The following is a 21,214-nucleotide window of genomic DNA, read 5'->3' as shown; positions in this document are numbered from 1 at the left end:
TCTTAGCAATTATAATGTAAAAGAAAGCTTGAGTTTCACCAATTATACTTACATATATGAAGAAAGACTAAGTTATTAGAAGAGATTTTATATGTTGGCATTGCCCAGTAGTAGAATCCCCCAAACAGAAATCACTCATACAACTTACTCTTCATTTTGTTCCAAAAGGAGATTGTGCTATGAAGAGTGTGACTCCATATTGCTTTAAAATAGCCTTAAACAAAATTAAGTAGGATTACTGCTAAAAGATCACAATAGTAAAACAATAAAAGCATTTTAATTTTGTTTACAAGCCACTATTATTTATGTAGGTAGCATTGCACTCTTAGAAATTTTAGTAATGATAATCATCATTTGGTCCAGTGTAATAATGTAATATCTAGTTAGCTTGCAGATGTTAATTAAAAATAACAATCTAGTTCCTTTTAACACCTGGCTAGCTACATAAAATAGGAAGGATTTCTAGCCATGTGCAGATGGGTTTCTGTGTAATTTTAAGACCTCATATCTTCACATCTCCATGCCTTTGCTCATGCTGTTTATTTTTCCTGGACTTATCCTCCCTTCCTTGTCAAACTCCTCCTGGTCCTCCAGAATCCAGCCAGAGTTATATTTTCTCTCTGGCTTTTCTTGGCGCTGTCTTCCTGTACAGGTTCTCCTCTTAAAATTGATGGATTAATTGTTTCCTCCTTTGTGTTCCCAAAGCCTCTGAGTTTCAAGGGCATGTCTGTCACCTTTATTTCTCTAGTGACTGGTACAGTCCCTGTCTCAGAATATGTGTTCAACAAATAAGTATTCAGTTTGAAGCATTAGACGCTTTTTACCTTGGTCACTGATTCATCCAACAAAATATGTATTAAGAATTTTTTACATGCAAGGTGCTGTGTCTTATGTTGTAAAGGTACTGAAAAAGAACACACACTCACAGGTGCTCAATTTCTTAGAAACTTAAAATATAGTGTAATAAGGAAAAAATAAGTCATGTGTAAAAGTAACTGCAATGTATGGTTTGAAGTGTTATTTTCAAAGAGAGAGGTGTGTGTGATTGCTTCCTGCTGGGGTTGAAGAATGTCTTCTTATTGACTAGGGAAATAGTCTTCCTTATTAAATAGCTCAAAAGGTATTATTCAAAACTATGTTTCTTTTGATGTCTCATAAATTAGGTTAAATTTTATTCTAGATCCAAACTTGGAGTATTATTGTGGACTATTGGATTAAAACACAGCTCAGGGTTATGCTGCTACTTGCCAAACAGTCCACCTTTAAAGTACAGAAAGTTTCATTTGGTGCCTTAAGGTATGAATTTAATGCATTCCCTGGTTTTTAGAGAACACCTTAAGTGATAAATCCTTTACGTGTTGCTACAAGTTATTCCTAATTGCCACTAGAAATAGGCTGTAGAAAGCTTTTGACAAAAGTTAAAAATAATGTCATTGAAATGAAAAATCCAAACCACATTTAACTGAGAATTTTTGAAAACTTCAGTCAGCACAGTTTGAAAGATCAGTGCTTAACTGTAGTATTTAAGCCGAAAGTATTTAAAAAATCAGCAGATTGCATTTTTCCACATTAAGGGGTAAGATGTTAATAGTGTAAGTGGTTACAGATGTTAACTGATGGTCACCAGCAGTTTTTCTCTTTTTGTTTAGACTTGGATTATCACTTGCATTTATCTTCAACTGCTCCTCTTTAATCATCTCGTCAGAACTACAGGGATCTGCACGAACCGTGTCACTGATGATGTGAAAGACGTTACAAAATTGGTGAGTGAAGAATGCTTTCAATAGCTGTGGCCCTTTTTCTTGTGCTTTTTGAAGAAGATTTCATTTTTCCTTGATCCAAATAGGCCTTTTTCTAAGACAAGGAAATCATTGAGTTATCTAAAGGGCTTATAGGGAGAGCAGGTGGGAAGACACTCAAGGTCACAGAGAATCTGTTGATAAAATGGGCCCATGCCACACTGCTGTATTGACTTCGGATTTTTGCTGCTCTTTTCATCTCATTCCCCAGCTGCGAAGCGAGGTCCCTTCCTGGGTGCGGATGTGCCAGCCCTGGCTCCTTCCCCATTAGCGCTTTAGTGGGTTCCTCAGCATGCCTTCCTACCTTTCTGTATCAAGCCCACTCAAAGGGGATCCGAGATGGCCATTCTCCCCTTTCCAACATCTGGGAGACCCTGTCCCATGTGGGGGTGTGTACTTGCTCCCTCAGTGAACATACTTGGAGGAGTGGCTTGTTGTCCAGATGTTGACCAGACTCACCTCCTACATTTGTCAGTGGAACTCTTCCCTCAGCAAAAGCCATTTCACACTCCTGCTGTTAGGCAATGCCAGCTTCATGCCATCCTCTCTTAAAATGCAGACCACAGAGACAGGGGGCATAATACCACATCTGGAATGCATTTTTCCCAGCTCTGACGATCTAGGGGAGATTGTACATGCTCATTTGAGTTTCGGAGTGTGATTTCGGGATGAACAGCATTTGAGAGGCATTTTTATAAATTTCTGGTTCAAAATAGCTGAGGACAGTTAGTTATTTGACTGTTGTCTAGAGAACAGAAATGATGTGAGACTAAAAAAGAAATGAGGGTTGTTGTGACATGTACAAAAGAAAGAAAAGTACATTTGTGGAGATATTTATCTTTCCTCCTCTAGATATACATTTCCTGGCTTATATGACTTTGGGTTCATTGAAACAGAAGTTTAATGCTCTGGTCAAAGTCTTGCTAGCTTAGCCTCAGTGCAGAATTAGGAACACACACCCATACCCACAGGCACACACAAACACAGTGTATGAAGACAGGCCGAGCATATCCAAGATTAATATTGTACTTAAGAGGGTACAGGTTTAAAAGTATTCTTGATGCAGTACCTGAAGATGTAGTAACATGTGTTATTTGAGGGGATGGTGACCAAAGCAATGCATCATTTTCCTATCATATGCTCAGCTAGGTACTGAGTATAGTGGTGGGGATAAGGGTGGAGTATTTTTTTTTAATTTTGTTTTAGTAGAAGACGCTCATTAAATGTGTGTTTGATGAAAGAATTAAGGATGTGCTCCACTGAGGTGAGAATTACAGTCACCTGTGGTGCTTATTAAACTTGCAGGTGTCAGGGTTCTACTGATTCGGTAGGTTTGAGGGAGGGCTCCGGGTATCCGCATTTTTAGGACATTTCTGAAAAGAGGTTTACTGCTCTAGATGGTCTTTTCTGTCAAACTTTAAAGACCAAAGTGTCTTAACTTTTATTTAATCTCAGTTTTTATTATGGCTAGTTTTATCTTTGTTATATAGATTTATGGATGTCAGATGAATATGTGTCTCCCGTACATGCTAAAGGGGCTGCTGGTAGAGCTGTGAAGCTGAGAATGAGCTGGGGTGATCTGCAGGGGTCCTGGGGAGCAAGTTTCAAATATGTGGGCAATGACTCATAGTTGGGAGATGATGGTGTATCTGACCACAGGCCAAGCATATCCAATATTAACATGGTATTTAAGAAAAATTACCTGTCCAAGTTGTTTGTTTGTTTGCTTTTGTGTGTGTGTGTGTGTGTTAATCCTTACCCGAGATATTTTTTTCATTGACTTTTAGAGGGGGTGAAAGGGAGGAGAGAGAGAAAAACATCAATGTGAGAGACACATCGATTGGTTGCCTCCTGCATGTGCCCAGACTGAGCAGGGGATGGAACCTGCAACCCAGGTTATATGCTCTTGACAGGGAGTAGAACCCAGGACCCTTCAGTCTTGGAGCTGATGCAACCATGGCCAGGGTCATTGACATTATTTTTTGCTGAGTGTTTGAGGATACTACTTAGTGACCACCACTTCCAGTGAAATGTCAAATCGGTATTTTCAAATGGCATACATAGGTATTATAAGAACCTTCCAAGATTTCCCATTCTTATCTTTAACCATTTGCTTGTTTTCAATCTGTTACCTTTCTGTTGATACAATGGAAAATGGTTAGAAGCTAAAAAGAAAGAAGTGCCAGAAAGGGATGGTTATTAATACTGACATTAAAATATAATTCCTCCCCTCAAGAACAACTGTGAAATCATTAAACTGAAAAGAGTTTTATCTCCTTTCTAGCAACTTACTCATGGAGAAATTTTTAATTTCAAGTGTTGATCTAGTGCAGTGGTTCTCAACCTTCCGGCCCTTTAAATACAGTTCCTCATGTTGTGACCCAACCATAAAATTATTTTTGTTGCTACTTCATAACTGCAATGTTGCTACTGTTATGAATCATAATGTAAGTATCTGATACGCAGGATGGTCTTAGGCGACCCCTGTGAAAGGGTCATTCGACCGCCAAAGGGGTCGAGACCCACAGTTTGAGAACTGCTGATCTAGTGAAATTAGTAAGTTTATTTCAGATTACTGAAAAAAATCAAGTTAATAAAAATATAGATCACTTCTAATTGAATAAAGACCTCCATAATGCACAGCCTGTATTTCATAGAGTAGAAAACATAAAAGTATAAAGTAATTTCTGATATCAGAGTGGGAAATAAGCCATCTCTATGAATATATGAATGCATATCACTAACATCACAGAAACAGCACATAAATGAATGCCATTTAAAAGAGTTCATGGTATAACATCGGACCCAACCTGTGTGAATACAGGGTGTCCCAAAAAATATATACACACTTTAACAGCTGACAGCTCAATTTTGAAAATGAAATATATTTTAATAAACACTGCCTTTATAATTATTCAAAGTGTATACACACTTTTGGGGGATACCCTATATATTGGTTAGGAGAATGGATTTTGGAATCCAGCAAACCTGAATTTTAAATACCAGTTCTTTGACCTTGGACCAGTTTTGTGGGTTAGATTAAATAAGAGAATGCATATATAAATATTTACCCCAGTTATTATCCCATAACCTTTTTGTGCCTCGGTTCCCTCATCATTATAATCAATTAATAATACTTTACACCTTGGCTGGTATGGCTCAGTTGGTTGGAGTGTCATTCTGTACAGGTTCAATTCTGGGTCAGGGCACATACCCGGGTTGCGGGTTCAATCCCAGTTGGGGTGTGTATGGAAAGCAACTGATCCATGTTTCTCATATTGATGCTTCCTTCTCTCTCTCTCTCTCTCTCTCTCTCTCTCTCTCCTTCATCCTTCCTCTCCCTAAAATCAATTTAAAAATCATAATAATCATTTACCTCATAGAGGGATTGCAAGAATTAAATAAGTTAATAGAATAATGCAAAGAACAAAGCAGGTGTCTGCTAAATAATAGCTCTTAGTGGTGATAGTAATGGTGTTTGTGGGATCATAGGATACCAGAGATGAAAGGGAATTTAGAGGCATTATAGAGAAACTATTTATAAATAAGGAAACCTAGACCCAAATTGTTGAAGATGGGCTCCTGGTCCCATTACCAGTGCTGGTCTTCTAGAACAGTGGTTCTCAAATGGGCTCCTAGAGCCACCCAGCCACTCTGTTATTATCTACATAGCTGGGCTTCCAAATAAGAAAAAAGAATCAAACATATGAAAAATGTTTGAAAGCCATGGCTTTAAACTAGTATTTGTGGGATATCATTTGAGAACCATGCGTTAGGGTACCTCTTAAAAGTACAGCTCAATACAATCTCTTAGGGCAGTGGTCGGCAAACTCATTAGTCAACAGAGCCAAATATCAACAGTATGATTGAAATTTCTTTTGAGAGCCAAATTTTTTAAACTTAAACTATATAGTTAGGTACATTGTTATTAACTTAATTAGGGTACTCCTAAGGCTTAGGAAGAGCCACACTCAAGGGGCCAAAGAGCCGCATGTGGCTCGCGAGCCGCAGTTTGCCGACCACTGTCTTAGGGTATTTATTAAAAGTATAGCTGCCAGGCCCCACTTCAAAAATGCTGAATCTCAACCTGTGCAGATGGAGTGGAGGAACTGAATGTCTGCATCCCAGGTGAGAGTTATTTGCATAGAAGCACCAGGACTGCTTAGGTCATAATACTGATAATGTTGTTGTTTTTCATGTTTGAAAAGCTGTGTTTCCCATCCTTAAACTAAAATCCATTAATTTCACTAATTCAAACAGCAACATGAGTGACTTGAGTTTTATGAACGTAGATCATCACAGCCTCTCCCTAAAGAACAGTGGGGCTAAGCGCCTTGGCCCCGGTCACCAAGACTGCTGTCACCTAGCTGTGTGACTTGGACAAATAATCTTAATCGAGGATTCATCCACTTCGAACCTTTGTAAAATGGAACTCCAAAGGATGCCTCTGAGGCCCTATGTGAATTTCTGAGAAAAGGTGCCTAGCGCTCATCTGCTTCCCTGGGAAGTTCCTGGCCCTTTTTAGCTTTGAAGTCCTTTCAGTGCATAAGAATACTTCTTCAGGATGCATCTTTTGGAGTCATTCAGTAATGTCTTACCTAAAGGAAGTTGTATAGAATGAGAGAAATTCGTTTTGCAGGTATAACCTTGTTAGGTCCTATTTGAGGGAAAGAGAGTGAGTTGATAGTACACTTTTGCCCTGTGCCTCACAATCATTTCAAGTGGAATCATTCCTTTGCAGTCTCTGCCAGTTCTGCCTTTACATTAGGTGGCACCTTGTACTGTGCCCACAAACCTTAAGTTTCTTTGCTTGGGTCATTCTCATGTCAGAGAAGCACATGACTTATGACCTGACTGTCATTTTTTCTCTTCACATTTCTTCTTGGACACTTTGTTCTACCCCTATAGCCCCCAAGGTTTTAATTTGAAATCCTGCTGGCATGTTTACTCAGGATAATAGTTCATCTATTTACAGAACGTTTTGCTTTGTTTCTAAAAAATGTTGCAAGACTTGTTTTAAATGGCACACTCAGACCTACCTAAGGAAAGGGTCAAGTATCTGGGAAGAGGATGAGTGGAACTTTAAAAGCTTATATCTAGAGGACAGTTAGGCTCCAGCTTTTAGTGGCTGTGTTGATGGGAGGAATCCAAATATTGAAATAGTTCAAATTAGTTTCCATCTTACTTCTTCCTACTGTTGCCTTCATTCGTGATGATGTTTTTCCTTCATCTGGGGGAATTTAATTAAATGTGACTTTACTCTTTTAAAAGCTCTTTTTATCTTTAAATATCTATTGAGTGGTTATTTGTCTTTCTCAAAATGCTTTAAGGCAGGTGGCTATCCCATCTGCATCTTGTAGAGGTGAAATTACTCTGCCTTTTCAAGGTCAGGGTACAAATCAGTAGGAGGAATTGAAACTCAGGAATGCCTGGTTTTCCTGGTCTTGTGGTAGCCACTTATTTTAAGTAGGTTACATTAATATTATGTAACTCTTGGAGTTTCACATAGTGGGAAATTATAAAAATATCCTCAGATAACAAATTTTCACACTTTGAATGGGCAGTTTTGAATAATTCTGGTTTTTATTCTTCTTCAAATATAATTTCTTTCAAATAGAATTACCACTGCATTAAAAATGGAGGATTGGAATCTCTTGAGTCTTTCAATTTCTAGGTGGATGCTAAGCTTTTCTAAGCATATGTTCTCTTTAAAGCAGAGGTCTCACATATTGTGTGACCCTCGAAGAACAATGATTCTGTAGCTAGAGTGTTTTTAAAGTTTATTTTTATTAGTTTGCAATACTTAGCATTTTAATTTCTGTTCCTGTGGTCAGTAGAAATGTCTTTATTTTAAAACTAGAGGCCTGGTGCATGAAATTCGTGCACAGGAGGGGGAGTCTCTTAGCCTGTCCTGCACCCTCTCCAATCCGGGACCCCTCAGGGGATGTCTGACTGCCAGTTTAGGCCTGATCCCTCAGTCGGGCAGTCGGACATCCCTTTGCAATCCGGGACCACTGGCTCCTAACCGCTCTCCCCTGCCAGCCTGATCGCCCCTAACCGCTCTGCCTGCCTGCCTGATTGCCCCTAACTGCCTCTGCCTTGGCCCTGCCACCGTGGCTTTGTCCAGAAGACATCTGGTTTATCTAGTCTAATTAGCATATTACCCTTTTATTAGTAGAGATAAAGTTAGGAATTTTAGTATTCAAAGAAAGGACAGAAATGTACTGGAAATAAAATTTGTGATGGCTTGCTATATTGCCAAGCATGTCAGTTTTATGATGAAGAAAACATTGTGAGTTCTTTCTTTATGGAATAAACCACTTACGTGCTATGTCTCCCACTCCTTGACTTGTTAAAGCAGTAGTTCTTGTCTGAGTATCCAGACACCATGCAAAGCACTCTGTATGGATTCTTTCCTTTAATTTTCACGACCCTAGGAGATCATTTTTTTTTTAGCGCCAGTTTATTGGTTAGAAAGCTGAGGCCTACTAATAGTAAGTCAGTTGACTATCCTCTCTTGTAAAGAGGAAGCTGAGTTGCCCTAACTGGTTTGGCTCAGTGGATAGAGTGTCGGCCTGCGGACTGAAGGGTCCCAGGTTCGATTCCGGTCAAGGGCATGTACCTTGGTTGCGGGCACATCCCCATTAGGGGGTGTGCAGGAGGCAGCTGATTGATGTTTCTCTCTCATCGATGTTTCTAACTCTATCCCTCTCCCTTCCTCTCTGTAAAAAATCAATAAAATATATATTTAAAAAAAGAGGAAGCTGAGTAGAGATTTGAACCCATCATTTCCTGTCTCTGTCTCTGGATCTGAAGCACAAGAACCCGGTTCTTAATTTATAAGGTCTTAATTTAAGATGTAAATGTCAACTGTACTGTAAGAATTATCATTGTAACCTATTGAATTTTATTTCCTAGGTAGTAGTCACCTATTTTATGATTAGGAAGCAGTCATATTGTAGAAGTTCAATTAATACTACCTAACTGAAGTCATAAGGTGTATCTGTGAAATAGAATTTGTTATCTCTTCTGCTTGAAAGAAGACAAGGGTCATCTAACTCTTTCTGTATTCTTCACTGAGAAAATATGATCCAGAAGAGTCTCGTGAAGTTGTCATCTAATTTTTTAAATCATTAATTAAGGCATTATTAAAAAAACAATCTCAGTACCTTTGAAAACTAAAGGTAATTGACCTGGTTACTTAGATTTTTATCAATATTAATAGGAGATGACTTATAAGGAGAAATTTTAAAAATCAAAAAGCTTTCTCCTATGTTATTTCTGAAGACTCAACAGCCAACATTACACTAAGCTGTTGTGCATGAGTGAACTATGACATTTAAATACAAGAGCACAGTTTGCTTGTTTTCCCTCTACAGTAGTGATTTGGATCTGATGAGACTCTGAAAATTGTGGACCCTTACCCATAAAAGGGCCACATCTGCACCACATTTTATGTACATTGTCAAGGGGATCAGGAGTTACTGCTGCTGCATTTTGATTCTTACCTAGAACTTGGGATAAAAAAAACTGAGATAAATAAGTATCTTGACAAAGATGTCTCAGCAAACACTGATTTGAGAACATTTGGGGACCTCAGTGACATTTGAAGATCCTAAGGTTTTCAGATCCATGACCTAGAGAGGGAGTTAAATATTCTGAGTTAAATATTTCTACTGAGTCCAGATACCTGCAGGGCATGGTATGCAGCCAGTGCCTATCTGGCTTGCAATGATTTTTTTTTTTTTTGGCTCAGTATCCAGCAATTTTGCATGCTGTTCCCTTATACTCCACCCTCCTTCAGTGTCATTGAGTATGATCAATTCTTAAGACATTTCAAAAAAGATAGTAAATGAGCCCACCTAGTAAAGCCAGCCCATCATCAAGTGACTTGTTTTTTGCAGTTTTATGCATTTTACAATCTGGTATAGTATTGACATCTTTGGAGACCAAACTACAAAGATCATTGGGATAATCTGGCCTTTGGTAAAATTTTCCATCAATTAGGTTCGACTTTATTTAATTTTGCCCTGAGCTTATTTTACTACAAAATATTTATTTTCAAAATCTGTAGCCTTGGTTACTTATCCACTTAACATACCAACAGGATACTTCCCTGGAATCTAAACCACATTTCTGCTTTTTCAGCTTCCAGTCCCTATATAAATATTGAGCACATGCTCAGCACTGGCCCAGTGGTCTTCTAAACTGTTTCCCACCTCTGTTCTCTCCTTGCTCCAATCCATCCTTCCAGACTAATCTTCCTAAGTTTACTGTCCTGTTCCCTCTTAAACTAAACATTCAGTGCAACACTCCTGCTTACATGAGAGTGAAATCAGACTGATTTTTAGTAATTATCTAGTTCACCCTCTTCATTTTACAGACGAGAAGTAGAAGTTCCCCAGAGAGGAAGTGATGTCCCTCAGGCAGAAGTGACTTGCTGTGGGCTCTGGTGGTAAACCTGGTCCCACTGAAACTTCACGGCCTCCCTTTGGGCCTCCTTAGCACAACATTCAGGGGCTCTCTAAGGTGGCTTTCCGGAGTATTTCCTGCCCTCTCATCTGCAGAAGCCTGATTTTTCTGTCTCTGGTCTCCCAAAGACACTACGATGCGCTTTCCCGTCTCTTTGTCTTTGCCTGTGACCCTTCCTCTGTCTAGTCTAATGCCCCATTCCCTTGTGACGTACTCATTCACATGCCATGCTGGAGCACTAAGTATTTAAAATGTGGTCTTTAATTCTAAATTAGTCTTTATAAGTCCACTAGTAAGATTCTATTATGATTTCCATTTTACACATGTGGAAATTGAAACTAAAGTAGATTACTTGCTGAAGAGTTAGCATGTGGCAGGGCCTGGATCCAACCTGGGCCGTGTGTCCCCAACACTGTGCATTTTCGTGTGTGCTTCAAAGGAACATCTTCTAGTTCCAGGCCATAGGCTCCCTCTGCTCAGAGAAGCTGAATTTATCGCAGGGTTCTCTGTGCTTTCTGAATGCTGTTCAACATACCTTAATACTTAGAAAGTAATATAATAATTCATGAACTGATCATAAAAATCTATTAACTTGACTTCCTAAATTCTCTTCCAAATATAATTGGGAAGGAATCGGTGCACACCAATAAAGTCATGAAGGGGAGAGAGAACTGTGCTGAGAGCAGCACACAGAGCCTGGATTTGATCCCATCCCCACCAGGAACTCCTGGTGCCTGTGACCTCCAGGTGCCAGTTAACCTCCCTGAGCCTCCAGGCCTTCATCTGTAAACGAGGTTTAATGATAGACACCTCATGGGGCTGTGGTAGAGACTGTGTATAAAAACTTTTTATTAATTGTATAGCATTTTTCAAAAGTATCATTACTTTTAAGCCCCATCAGAAATTAAATACTATTAAATCAATTTAATGGAGAATTTTCTTTATTATTATCCATCCTTCAAGTGGTAAGGTGTGGGGAGTTTAGTGTGTTGGCCAGATAACTTTTTGTGAGGTTTCTTTGACTTTTTTAAACCAATTTTCTTACAGAGAAATTACTAATAATATGGGATTGGCCAGCATATCCCTTCCATTTTCTCTGCTCTTTAGGTGTATGTACTCAGATCCTGAGTTTTCTGAATGCTAACTTGACCAGTTCTATATTGTTGGCTATGCAAGTTACATATAAAAGAAGGGCCAGATTGTCAAGTAACTTGTGTTCAGAGCAGCTGCCACTGCTTGCCATGTCTCTCCATCTAGAATGGCTTTAATGTACATGGTTGGTTCATAATGAAAAAATGTTGCTGCTCAGTCTGATTCCAGTGTTTATACCTGCAAAGGCATCAGCAGTGTCAGGGCTGGCAGAACATAACTAAGTCACTTTGCTTTCCAAAGATGGAGATGAAGATCCAAAAGACCAAAGAAGTTACGGAAGCATGGTGGGAGAGGAAGAAAATTAAGTGTAAAAGGCAAGAGTGTAACTCCTAAATTAGCAATTAAAAATACTGCCTCTCTGGCAGCCCAGGCATCCTATATAATAAAAGGCTAATATGCAAATCAACCAAATGGCAGAACGACTGGTCGCTATGAAGTGCACTGACCACCAGGAGGCAGATGCTCAACACAGGAGCTGCCCCCTGGTGGTTAGTGCTCTCCACAGGCAGAGTGCCACTCACCCAGAAGCCCTGAGCTGAGCTCACTGCTGGCACGCACAGCGGCAGTGGCAGGAGCCTCTCCCACCTCCACAGCAGTGCCAAGGATGTCTGACTGCCAGCTTAGGCCCACTTCCCGCAGGGAGTGAACCTAAGCCATCAGTTGGACATCCCCTGAGGGCTCCCAGACTGCAAGAGGGTGCAGGCCAGGCTGAGGGAACCCCCCAAGTGCACGAATTTTGTGCACTGGGCCTCAAGTGTTTTCAATAAGCAGCAGAGGGTCCATTATTTTATTAATTTGGTGGGGATGGCATGAGGAGAGATGATGGTGGCCTTATGAGTGGAAAATGCCCAGGACAAATGGGCAGAAAGTAGATGAAAATGTGCAGTGGAGCCAAGAGGCAAGGGAGGCTTTGCTGTCAGAGCTGAGTTCCAGTGCAGACTTAACACTAAATAGTGTGACCTTAGTCAGGTTCCTTCACCCCTCAAGTTGTTCATTTGTGAAATACAGATAATATGTCACAGGGATCTGGGGGTTGGATACAATCATGCAATGTAAGTCCTTAATGAGCACAGTGCCTGACACACAGTAAATATGTGGTAAATGTTAGGCTGGAGGCTGAGATGGGAGAGTGAGAGGTACCACTGAAGGTAGAATTATAGTGAGCACAGTGGCTCCCCCTCAACTACGTATTTTCTATCTGCAGTTGGGAATCTATGTATTTGGAGGGCTGACCAGTAGTTAAACATGGATCTTCAACTTCATGGGGGTCGATGTTCCTAACCCTTGCATTGTTCCAGGGCCCCCTGTACTTATGCCTTTGCCTGGATTATTTTCTCGCCAAATTGTTCTCAGATTCTAGAAGCTATTGGCAGGGCCAAGAAGAAACATGGGTTGCGTTATAGGACACCCTGACTAGGTCATCACCTGTCAGAGATGACATAGTCCAGCAAATATGTACAAGGTCCCAGCTTACTTTGGGGAACAGTAAAGATTTTAGAGCCAGGATGAGAGAAGATAAGTCTGCAAAAGCAGGGTAGATTCATTGAAGATGTAACAGTGCAAAACCACATTTCCACATTATATATTGTTTTAAGAGCCAGTGGGCTAAATCAATTGTTGGCTGTATTATTCAGATGGAAATTTTAACAAAGCTAGAAGGGTGGGAAGGCAGAGCTGGTGCTATATGTAAGAAAGGATATGAGAGAACCCAGAACTCTGTGTGCTTGGAAGTCAGTTGCCAGTATAGCTTTCAAAATAGATTGAGTGTTTATGATGTGTTTGGCACATTCCCTTACCTCAGTTCATGACTACTTGGCCTGGGTATCTTTATCTCCATTTTGCAGGTGAGAGACACCAAAGTACAGAATTTAGATTTGTTTCAAATTCCCTGGTTCCAAATCAGGTGCTTGTTCAATTTATGCCACAATGACTGATGGAAATGCGTTAGATCTATTTTTAAAGCCTTTAAAAGAAATTAGGGAAATATTTGAGGCATCTCAGATGTTCAGCCCTAGAAAAGTGGATGAATTGGACTTTTCTAAATTATTTAAGTTATAAAGCATCTCCATCCCATAATTAGCATTCTTTTGAAGTTTTGCTGATGTTTTTCCTAAGAACAACATAGAGCAGTAGTTCTCAGACTTGAGCACTCATCAGAATGGCCTGGGGACTTGTGGAGTGAGAGTCGGCAGGTCTGGTGTGACCGGGAACTTGCATTCCTAACAGGTGCCCTAGTGATGTTGACATATTACTTTGTGAATGACTGATAAGGAAAATATATTGTATTCCTGATTATATGAAGGAATTGTATGAGAATAATCCTGGAAGGGAATTTCCAAGACCACAGATAAAAATTGCAATTTAGATCATGTTTTCATAAGTGAATTTGTAGTCCAAAGGATTTGTATTGTGACTTTATTTTTTTGGAGATTGCCTTTCATTACAAAGGGATATCAAGAATGAAAGTCATTTTATGTGTAAATGTTGAAATTCTGTGTAACTTAAAAACATAACAGGTTTGTATGTTTTCCATACTACTAAAAATAGCATATTAATTGTTATGTATGGATTTTCTTACAGTATTTTCTTTCTTTCTTTTCTTTTTTTTTTCTTTGTCTCTGTAGGTGGCAAATCTTCCAAAAGACTATAAGATAGGCCTCAAGTATGTCCCCGGAATGGACGTTTTGGTATGTAAACTTTACGTTTCAGAGTTTCATTTTGGTAGCTGATAAAAGAGATGGGATCACCTTATTGAGATAGAAAATTATCTGACATTTAGAAGTTTGCAAGTTGTTTCCTAAACCTCTACTCCCAAATTTGGAACAAGCCACAAATTTCTCTTTTTCTTTTAGCCTCTCCCCAAAAAGGCTTCAGTGTAAAATTATGTAAATTTTTTCTATACTTGAAAAGGTCCTATGTAAATCTCTTTTCTATTTAATTTGAGAACACAAAATATTTTTATCTCAGAATTTATTAGAATCTTACAATAGATTCTTAGAACCTCATAATAAAAATATGAGGTTATGATTATAAACACTCCTTTGTTATTGCAACCAAGAAATGTTAATTATTTTTCATTGGGAAGAAATAGTTGAAGAATTCATATATGAATAAATATTTCAAGCATAGGAAATGTAATACCCATGTATCCATCACATAGCTTGTCAAACCTTACACTGTGCAATATTTGCTTCAAATATTTTTTGATATTGAAGCATTATACATATAACTAAGTCCCCTGTATTCCCTTTTCCTATCTCCATTAGGTCCCACTTTGTCGCTTAGGGACAGTTTGTCTCTTATGAACAAGTATTCTGAACTGGAATCGTTTATTCCAAGGCATGTTTTTAGGACTTGGCATGAGGTTAGCCTCCCCTGGTGTTGTGTCGAGCACAACAGCACACAGAAGCCCTTGTGCTTGTATAGTTTTACTACTGCAAACTCTGCATCTATACATAATATATTGTTTTTTGCATGTTTTCATATTTATGTTAATGTCATTATACTGCATACACCACTTTGCAGGTTGCTTACTATTGCAACATGCCTTTGAGATATAATGTGCTGCTCCACGTTGATTCATTCTAACTAACATATTGTGTTGAGTTCATTTGAAACCATTTGGGGTACTCTACTCTGCAAGTAGACATCTTTCCTTAAATTACCAAATACTATACATCCACCTGGTGCAAATTGTCCAAGGCTTTGAGTCAATCAAAATCATTACAAGTTTAAGTGCGTTAAGTACATCACTAAGTGCTTGTACTTAAAATGTGTTTCAAAGACTATAAGGTTATCATTACAAGAGAAGGTCAAAGGTACTTTTCTTTTTCTTAGTAAACCTTTTAGCATGAACTGTCTAATGTTCCTTAGAACTCTTTTGAACATGTGCCTTCATGCTGAACCAGTTATTCTTGAGTCTAGGTCAAAGTCTGGCCTATTGAATTAGGGGGAGTTCTCTAGAGATAGGAATGTAAAACCACAGCATCCTGAAAGTTAATTAATGCTATCATTCAGTCACTCAGGCAGCAAGTATTTGTTTAGGAAAAACTATGGAAACAGCACTTCATCAGACACTTTAAGAAACAAACACATGTCGATTTAGTCTTATGTTGAAAAACTGAAGAGAAATTATCTGGCCTTTTTCAAAATGAATTCACATATTTGTCTCCTTGGATGATTACAGAAAAACCTGTGAGGGCAGCAGGATAGCTAAGGTGACTCCTCTTTTACAAACGACACACTGTGGTTTGCAACCCAGAAGTATTTTGCCCAGGCTTGCACAACTAGAGAGTGACCCATCTTAACAAGAAACCTGGGGTCATGCGACTCACCCCTGGGTTACAGAATGTGGTTATCTCCATAATTACACTGGTGAGGGAAAGTGTTCTAAGTGAAGCATCTGAGTGGGAAGGACGCACCTGCTCTGGGCTAGAGAAGCACTTTGGGCCTCTGATTGCTGAACTCCCTCAAAGACATGCGGCTCTTTGAAAAACAAGGTTACACCAAAAATAACGGAATAGATTATTGCGTACGGTATAATCATAGATTACACTAAATCACACATTTTGGTGCTGGCTGGTGACAGCAAGAGCCAAACTTGTAAAAATAAAGCCAGCTCTTTGCCACATGTTTTCTTTCTGTTTCTGTAATTGAGAAAAGTCCACTATTATTTGATCTTGGCACTCCATCCTGGCATCGCTGGGGAGTAACTCTGTTTTTGGCTACCACAGTTGGCAAGGAAAACAAGCCCACACATAGGACTGTGCGCAGAAACCTGTCTTCAGCTTTCTTTTACCTTCCTTTTAAAACCGTAGTTGCTGCCAAGATCAGAGGAGTTTCCCAGTGGACAGGCCCCTGATTATTCATCAGTGGTCAGAGTCCCAGCTGCCTTATCTTTTGTGTTTAAACAATAAAGGGTGGAGTGGGAATCAAAATGGGCACCAACAACTTCTCTGGGGCCAAAGCAATAAAATTCTGCCTGCGGCACTGGGCAGAAGAAAGCTCTAGCATAGAATACACATTATTATTATTATTATTATTATTATTATTATTATTAGCTTTTGTTTTAAAAATCAGATAAATACACCTGAAAAGGAGAGCTTGCTTTTCTAAGGGCCTTCCTAGGAAATTACCTAGTAGGTTCTCTCTCACAAATAGCAGGGTGTGATCAACAGGTTGATATTTAAATCTAAGGATAATTACCAATTCTATTTTAAGCTTCCTGAAGCTGTAATATTGCCAGGCTTAAGATTTCCTTTAAGTTCTTAACCTTAAAAGTCTTAAACATTTCCAAGCCTTTCCATTTACTAGTAATGTTACTATAGAAAGAACAAATATTAAGTCACTGAATCAGTGCCACATGTCTTCGTTCATTTTCACGTTTGTAAAGTGATATACACTATGAGTTGCTTGTGGTATTTGAGTAAAAAATTCTTTATCTGTTTTTAATAAAAGTAAATTATGTATTCATCAGTTTTCTTTTAACTTTTTATTTGGGAATAACTTCAAATTTACAGAAAAGTTTATAAGACTATTACTCAAAGAACACCAATATACTCTTTAATCCAGATTCACCTACTTTTAATATTTTGCCTTATTTGATTTCCTAAATGCTTGCTTTCTTTGCACACATGTGTGTTTTGTTATTTTTCTAAACCTGTTGAGTAAATTGTATACATAATGTCTGTTTACCCCTACATACTTCAGTGTATATTTCCTAAGTAAATGGTTTTCTCTTAAATAACAACATTGTAAGCTGTCAACTTCAATAAGTTTAGGAATAAGTAGAATACTTCAATCCACTGGCTGTATTTCAATTCTAACAACATTTTTGGGGGGCATTTCTTTTTCTCCAATACAAGAAGCGATCTAGGATTATAATTTACATTTTTGTATCAAGTGTGATAGGCAGAATAATGGCTCCCCACGCATGTCTCCTGCTGTGAATCTAGTATTACCTGACAAGGCAAAAGGAATTGGCAGATATAACTAAGTTAAGGATTTTGAGATGGGAGAGTATTCTGGATTACCCAGGTGGGCCCAATCTATTGACTTGCATCATTATAAGCAGGAGGCAGGAGTGTCAGAGCCAGAGAGAGTGATTTGAAGATATTACATGGCTGGCTTTGAAGATGGAGGAAGGGGCCACAAGCCAAGGAATGCAGACATCCTCTAAAGCTGGAAAGGGGTTCTCCTGTAGAGCTTTTAAAAGAAACAGCCCCATTGAAGACCTTGATTTGCACCTACTAAAACCTATTTGGACTCCTGACCTCAGGGACTACAAACTAATAAATTTTTTCAAGCACGTTAAGTTTATGGAAACTAATACATCCTGTCTCGTTAGTCTCCTTTAAGAGCTCCTAGCCTTTCTTTGTATTTATGAGAGTGAAAGTTTTCAGTAATGCAGCCCTCCCCAGTAGTACAGTTTCTGAATGGCTATATTCAGATTAGGCATGTCCAGCCTCTATGTGACATAAGTGATGATGCCTCAGGTTATCACCTCTAGAGGCACATATTGTCCATCTCCCCTTCCTGGTGCTCGTTGTGTGATCACCTGGTGCAGGTGTTCCACTGTTGCTGTGTATTTACTCATTAGCGACTACTAAGCAATCTTTGGGGAGACACTTTCAGACGATGTCCAATTCCTCATCCAATAGCTGTAAGTTTAGCAGCTATTGATGATTCTTACCTGAACCAGGCTTTACTATCACGTCAATTTTTAATTAAGTTAAATTAAGCAGGGTTGAACAAGTCATTGGCAATATGGAACGTTACTCTAACCATATGCCTCCCAGCCATCTTCCCTCTGCAACACCCTTCCTCAGGTATGTATGACTTCACTTCTGGACCAGTCTCCCCTTCTTTGGCTGCTTCTGGGCTCCTCCAATCTCCCTGGCCATTTCAGAATTCATCATTGAAGGTTTCATTTTTTTTCGTTGATACTGATTAAAAAAGAGAGATTTCAAGTGATCATTTAACTCCTCCGTCATGTACTTTGAATGGCTCTTAATTGCTCTTGGGAAACAGGAAAAGGAGCTCCTTAAACAAGGCCTCCCAGAGCTGTTTGATCTGGCACCTTTCCATATCCTGCTCGGTCCCTCATCCGCACACATTCCCCGCTGGGAGGCTTCTCTGCGCATGGCTTTCTCTGTACCTGGAATCTGGTCTGTCCTCTTGTTTAGGTAACTGCTGACGCTTTCAGCGTCAATTTCACTTCTTTATGGAAGCCTTCCCTCTCCTTGATGACACCAAATCCTCCTATTAGAAAGTTTTTCCCAGCACGCCTCAGGGTAGCAGTTTTTCATTTATTTGTGGAATTATTTTATCGATAATTGTCCACTTGTAAACTTCATGAGGGCAGGAATTGTATGCTTGCTTTTTAATATCCTCACTGCCTAATGGGTGATAGGCACTTAATAAATATCTACTGAAAGAAAGTGCAGACGGAAGGAAGGAGGAAAGTTCCCCAACGTGTAATCACTTGTAATTTCCCTGAGGTACAAATTTGACCTGAATAGAATCCACACGATTAATATGATGAGGTGAGGTGAATGCCTATAACATCACATATCTGCTCCGCAATGTTACTCTGGTCTTCTTTTAGGTAGGTGTTCATTTTGTAAAAGATCTTCAGTGTGAGAGTTGTATTATGCAAATTTTGAGGAACCATGGTTTCCTTGCGCCTTCTATTATACTACTTATTATTGAGTCATTTCCATAGTCAAGAACTTTCTCATTGTTCCCAAGGACTGAAGGCTGAAAGCCAAATTCCTGAGTCTGATGCTTGCTCAGGACTCTACACAATCTCGCCCCACCCTAACCACCTCACCTCAATACCCATATTACCCAACGCAAACTCGCCACCCCAGCCAGATGAGTCCCTGCCTTCAAAATTACTGTGCTTATTCTAAACTCCAAGACTGGTTAGTGCTACTTCCCTTTGCCAGGGATGCCTTTCTCCCTCCTGTCTACCCATTCAAATTCTCCCCACAGAATCATGCAGTTATCCTGGGGCTAAAAGCATCTTAATGGTCATTTCCTCCAAAGTCAGCCTAAGATCCTCCTTTCTCACCAGGCCTTCTCACCAGGCCATTTCCTACTTCATATCATGCTCTCTCTTCCCTGAATCATTTGGATATCACACCTACTCTGTGCTTTTGCTTGGTGCTACTACATAATACGGATATGGTTTCTCTGAATTTCTATAGAATTTGTCCAGAAAATCTTCATTTTGGGAACCTGATCATATATTGCTTACCCAGCTGTTTAAAATTGCATGTGTGAAAAAAAAAAGTATTGTTGTGAAAAAATAATTAAGACACAAAAACTGGATTTTCCTTTCTCCATTTCTGCATCTCTGCCTCATTCTGTTCTGTCTGACAGAATTTGTCTCCTCTGTCCCAGTCACCTGGTAGATTGTAACTTCCCCAGCGCTCCCAAATTGTCATGTTACAGTTTCGGCCCTGCAAAAACTGGTTATCAGTTCCTATCACCACTATTAGTTTGGGGAAGGGACTTTCTGATTGGCCCATCAAGCTCAGGGTCCACCACTGTCCAATCAGCTGTGGCCACAGAGCAAGTTCACTAATTGTAAGTATAGATCCTGAGGGTTGACCCTCAGATTTGGAGTACTTACTATAGAAATAGAAGTCAGCCAAGTAGACACTGTAATTATCTACCTCTACCTCTCATATAATAAGTCTTTTTTAAATGATTAAGCATAAATGCTAGTTAAATGAATAAAATACAACATTTAATAGTATTTTTAAATGGCTCTTATGTGTATTTAAACTACAGGGTCCATTTTAATAACTAAGTGATTTTACTAAGGCACTGCTCAGAACATCTATCCCATTACTGTCTGAAAGAAATATAATAGAAGCCACATACGTAATCTTAAATTGTCCAGTCATTACATTAAAAAAAGTTACAAGGGAAAGGTGTAACTATAATGATAAATTTCATGTAGTCCAAAATATCATTTTACCTTACAATCTATATAAAATTATTAATGGAATGTTTTACATTGTTTTATATTATTCAGAACCCACCTACAGCACATTCTAGTTCAGACACTAAGTTTTCATCAGAAATATTTAGTCCATATTTAGATTTTCATGAAAATACAGGTTCACATACCTAGCTTTTCCAAACATACTTAAAAGTTTCCTAGTCACTGAACCAAGTACTGATTTTTAAATTTAAAAAACTGAAGTTAAGTGAACTTAAGATTGTAGTTACTCAGTCGCACTGGCCACATATTGAGTATTGGCCCCATTTTGGCTACCACAATTAGACAGACCCCTATTTTCAAAGACAGAGAAACTGAAGCTCTGAATAGACTTGTCTAAACTCTCAAACTGTGTCAGCAGAGTTGGGACTGGAATGAGACAGAATGAGCCTCTGGGTCATCCTTGCTGCCCTCCCCTCCCCATGCTGTTCCCTCCTCACTGTGCTATTTTGTGTCTGCCTCGGGAGCCATTTATAGACCTGCTCTGGGAAACAACACATATTTATAGTGTTTGGGCTGATTACCATCTTAATCAGATTGAGGTTTCTACATCACTCTAATTCAAACAAGAAAATGCAAAGTTACAGTGCCTAAAGTGAACACTGAAGACCCAAATTAATTGTTTAGGGAGAGGACTAAAATAAGTCTGGAGAAAACCCAGCTCATCCAAAAGCGAATTAAGATTTTGGAGACTCTACACCTAGTAATGGGAGCACACAGTATTTTGCAAAGTGCTTTTATAGGCCTGTTCTCACTTTGCCCATCCATGGGATGTTTG

General features: G+C 39.1%; 1 protein-coding gene across 6 annotated transcripts in view; it reads left to right on the top strand.

Moving 5' to 3' along the window:
* KITLG (KIT ligand) overlaps positions 1-21,214 on the top strand; it is an 89,292-nt gene that overhangs the window by 35,947 nt on the left and 32,131 nt on the right. For all 6 annotated transcript variants that reach the window (XM_014544599.1, XM_005872238.2, XM_005872239.2 and 3 more), the window contains 2 exons: positions 1,650-1,763; positions 14,048-14,110. In XM_014544599.1, coding sequence (XP_014400085.1) covers positions 1,650-1,763; positions 14,048-14,110 — 177 coding nt within the window. The remainder of the gene's footprint in view (positions 1-1,649; positions 1,764-14,047; positions 14,111-21,214) is intronic.

This window comes from Myotis brandtii, unplaced genomic scaffold (assembly GCF_000412655.1).
Source record: "Myotis brandtii unplaced genomic scaffold, ASM41265v1 scaffold371, whole genome shotgun sequence".
Lineage (NCBI taxonomy): Eukaryota > Metazoa > Chordata > Mammalia > Chiroptera > Vespertilionidae > Myotis > Myotis brandtii.
This window is presented reverse-complemented; position numbering and strand designations above follow the sequence as displayed.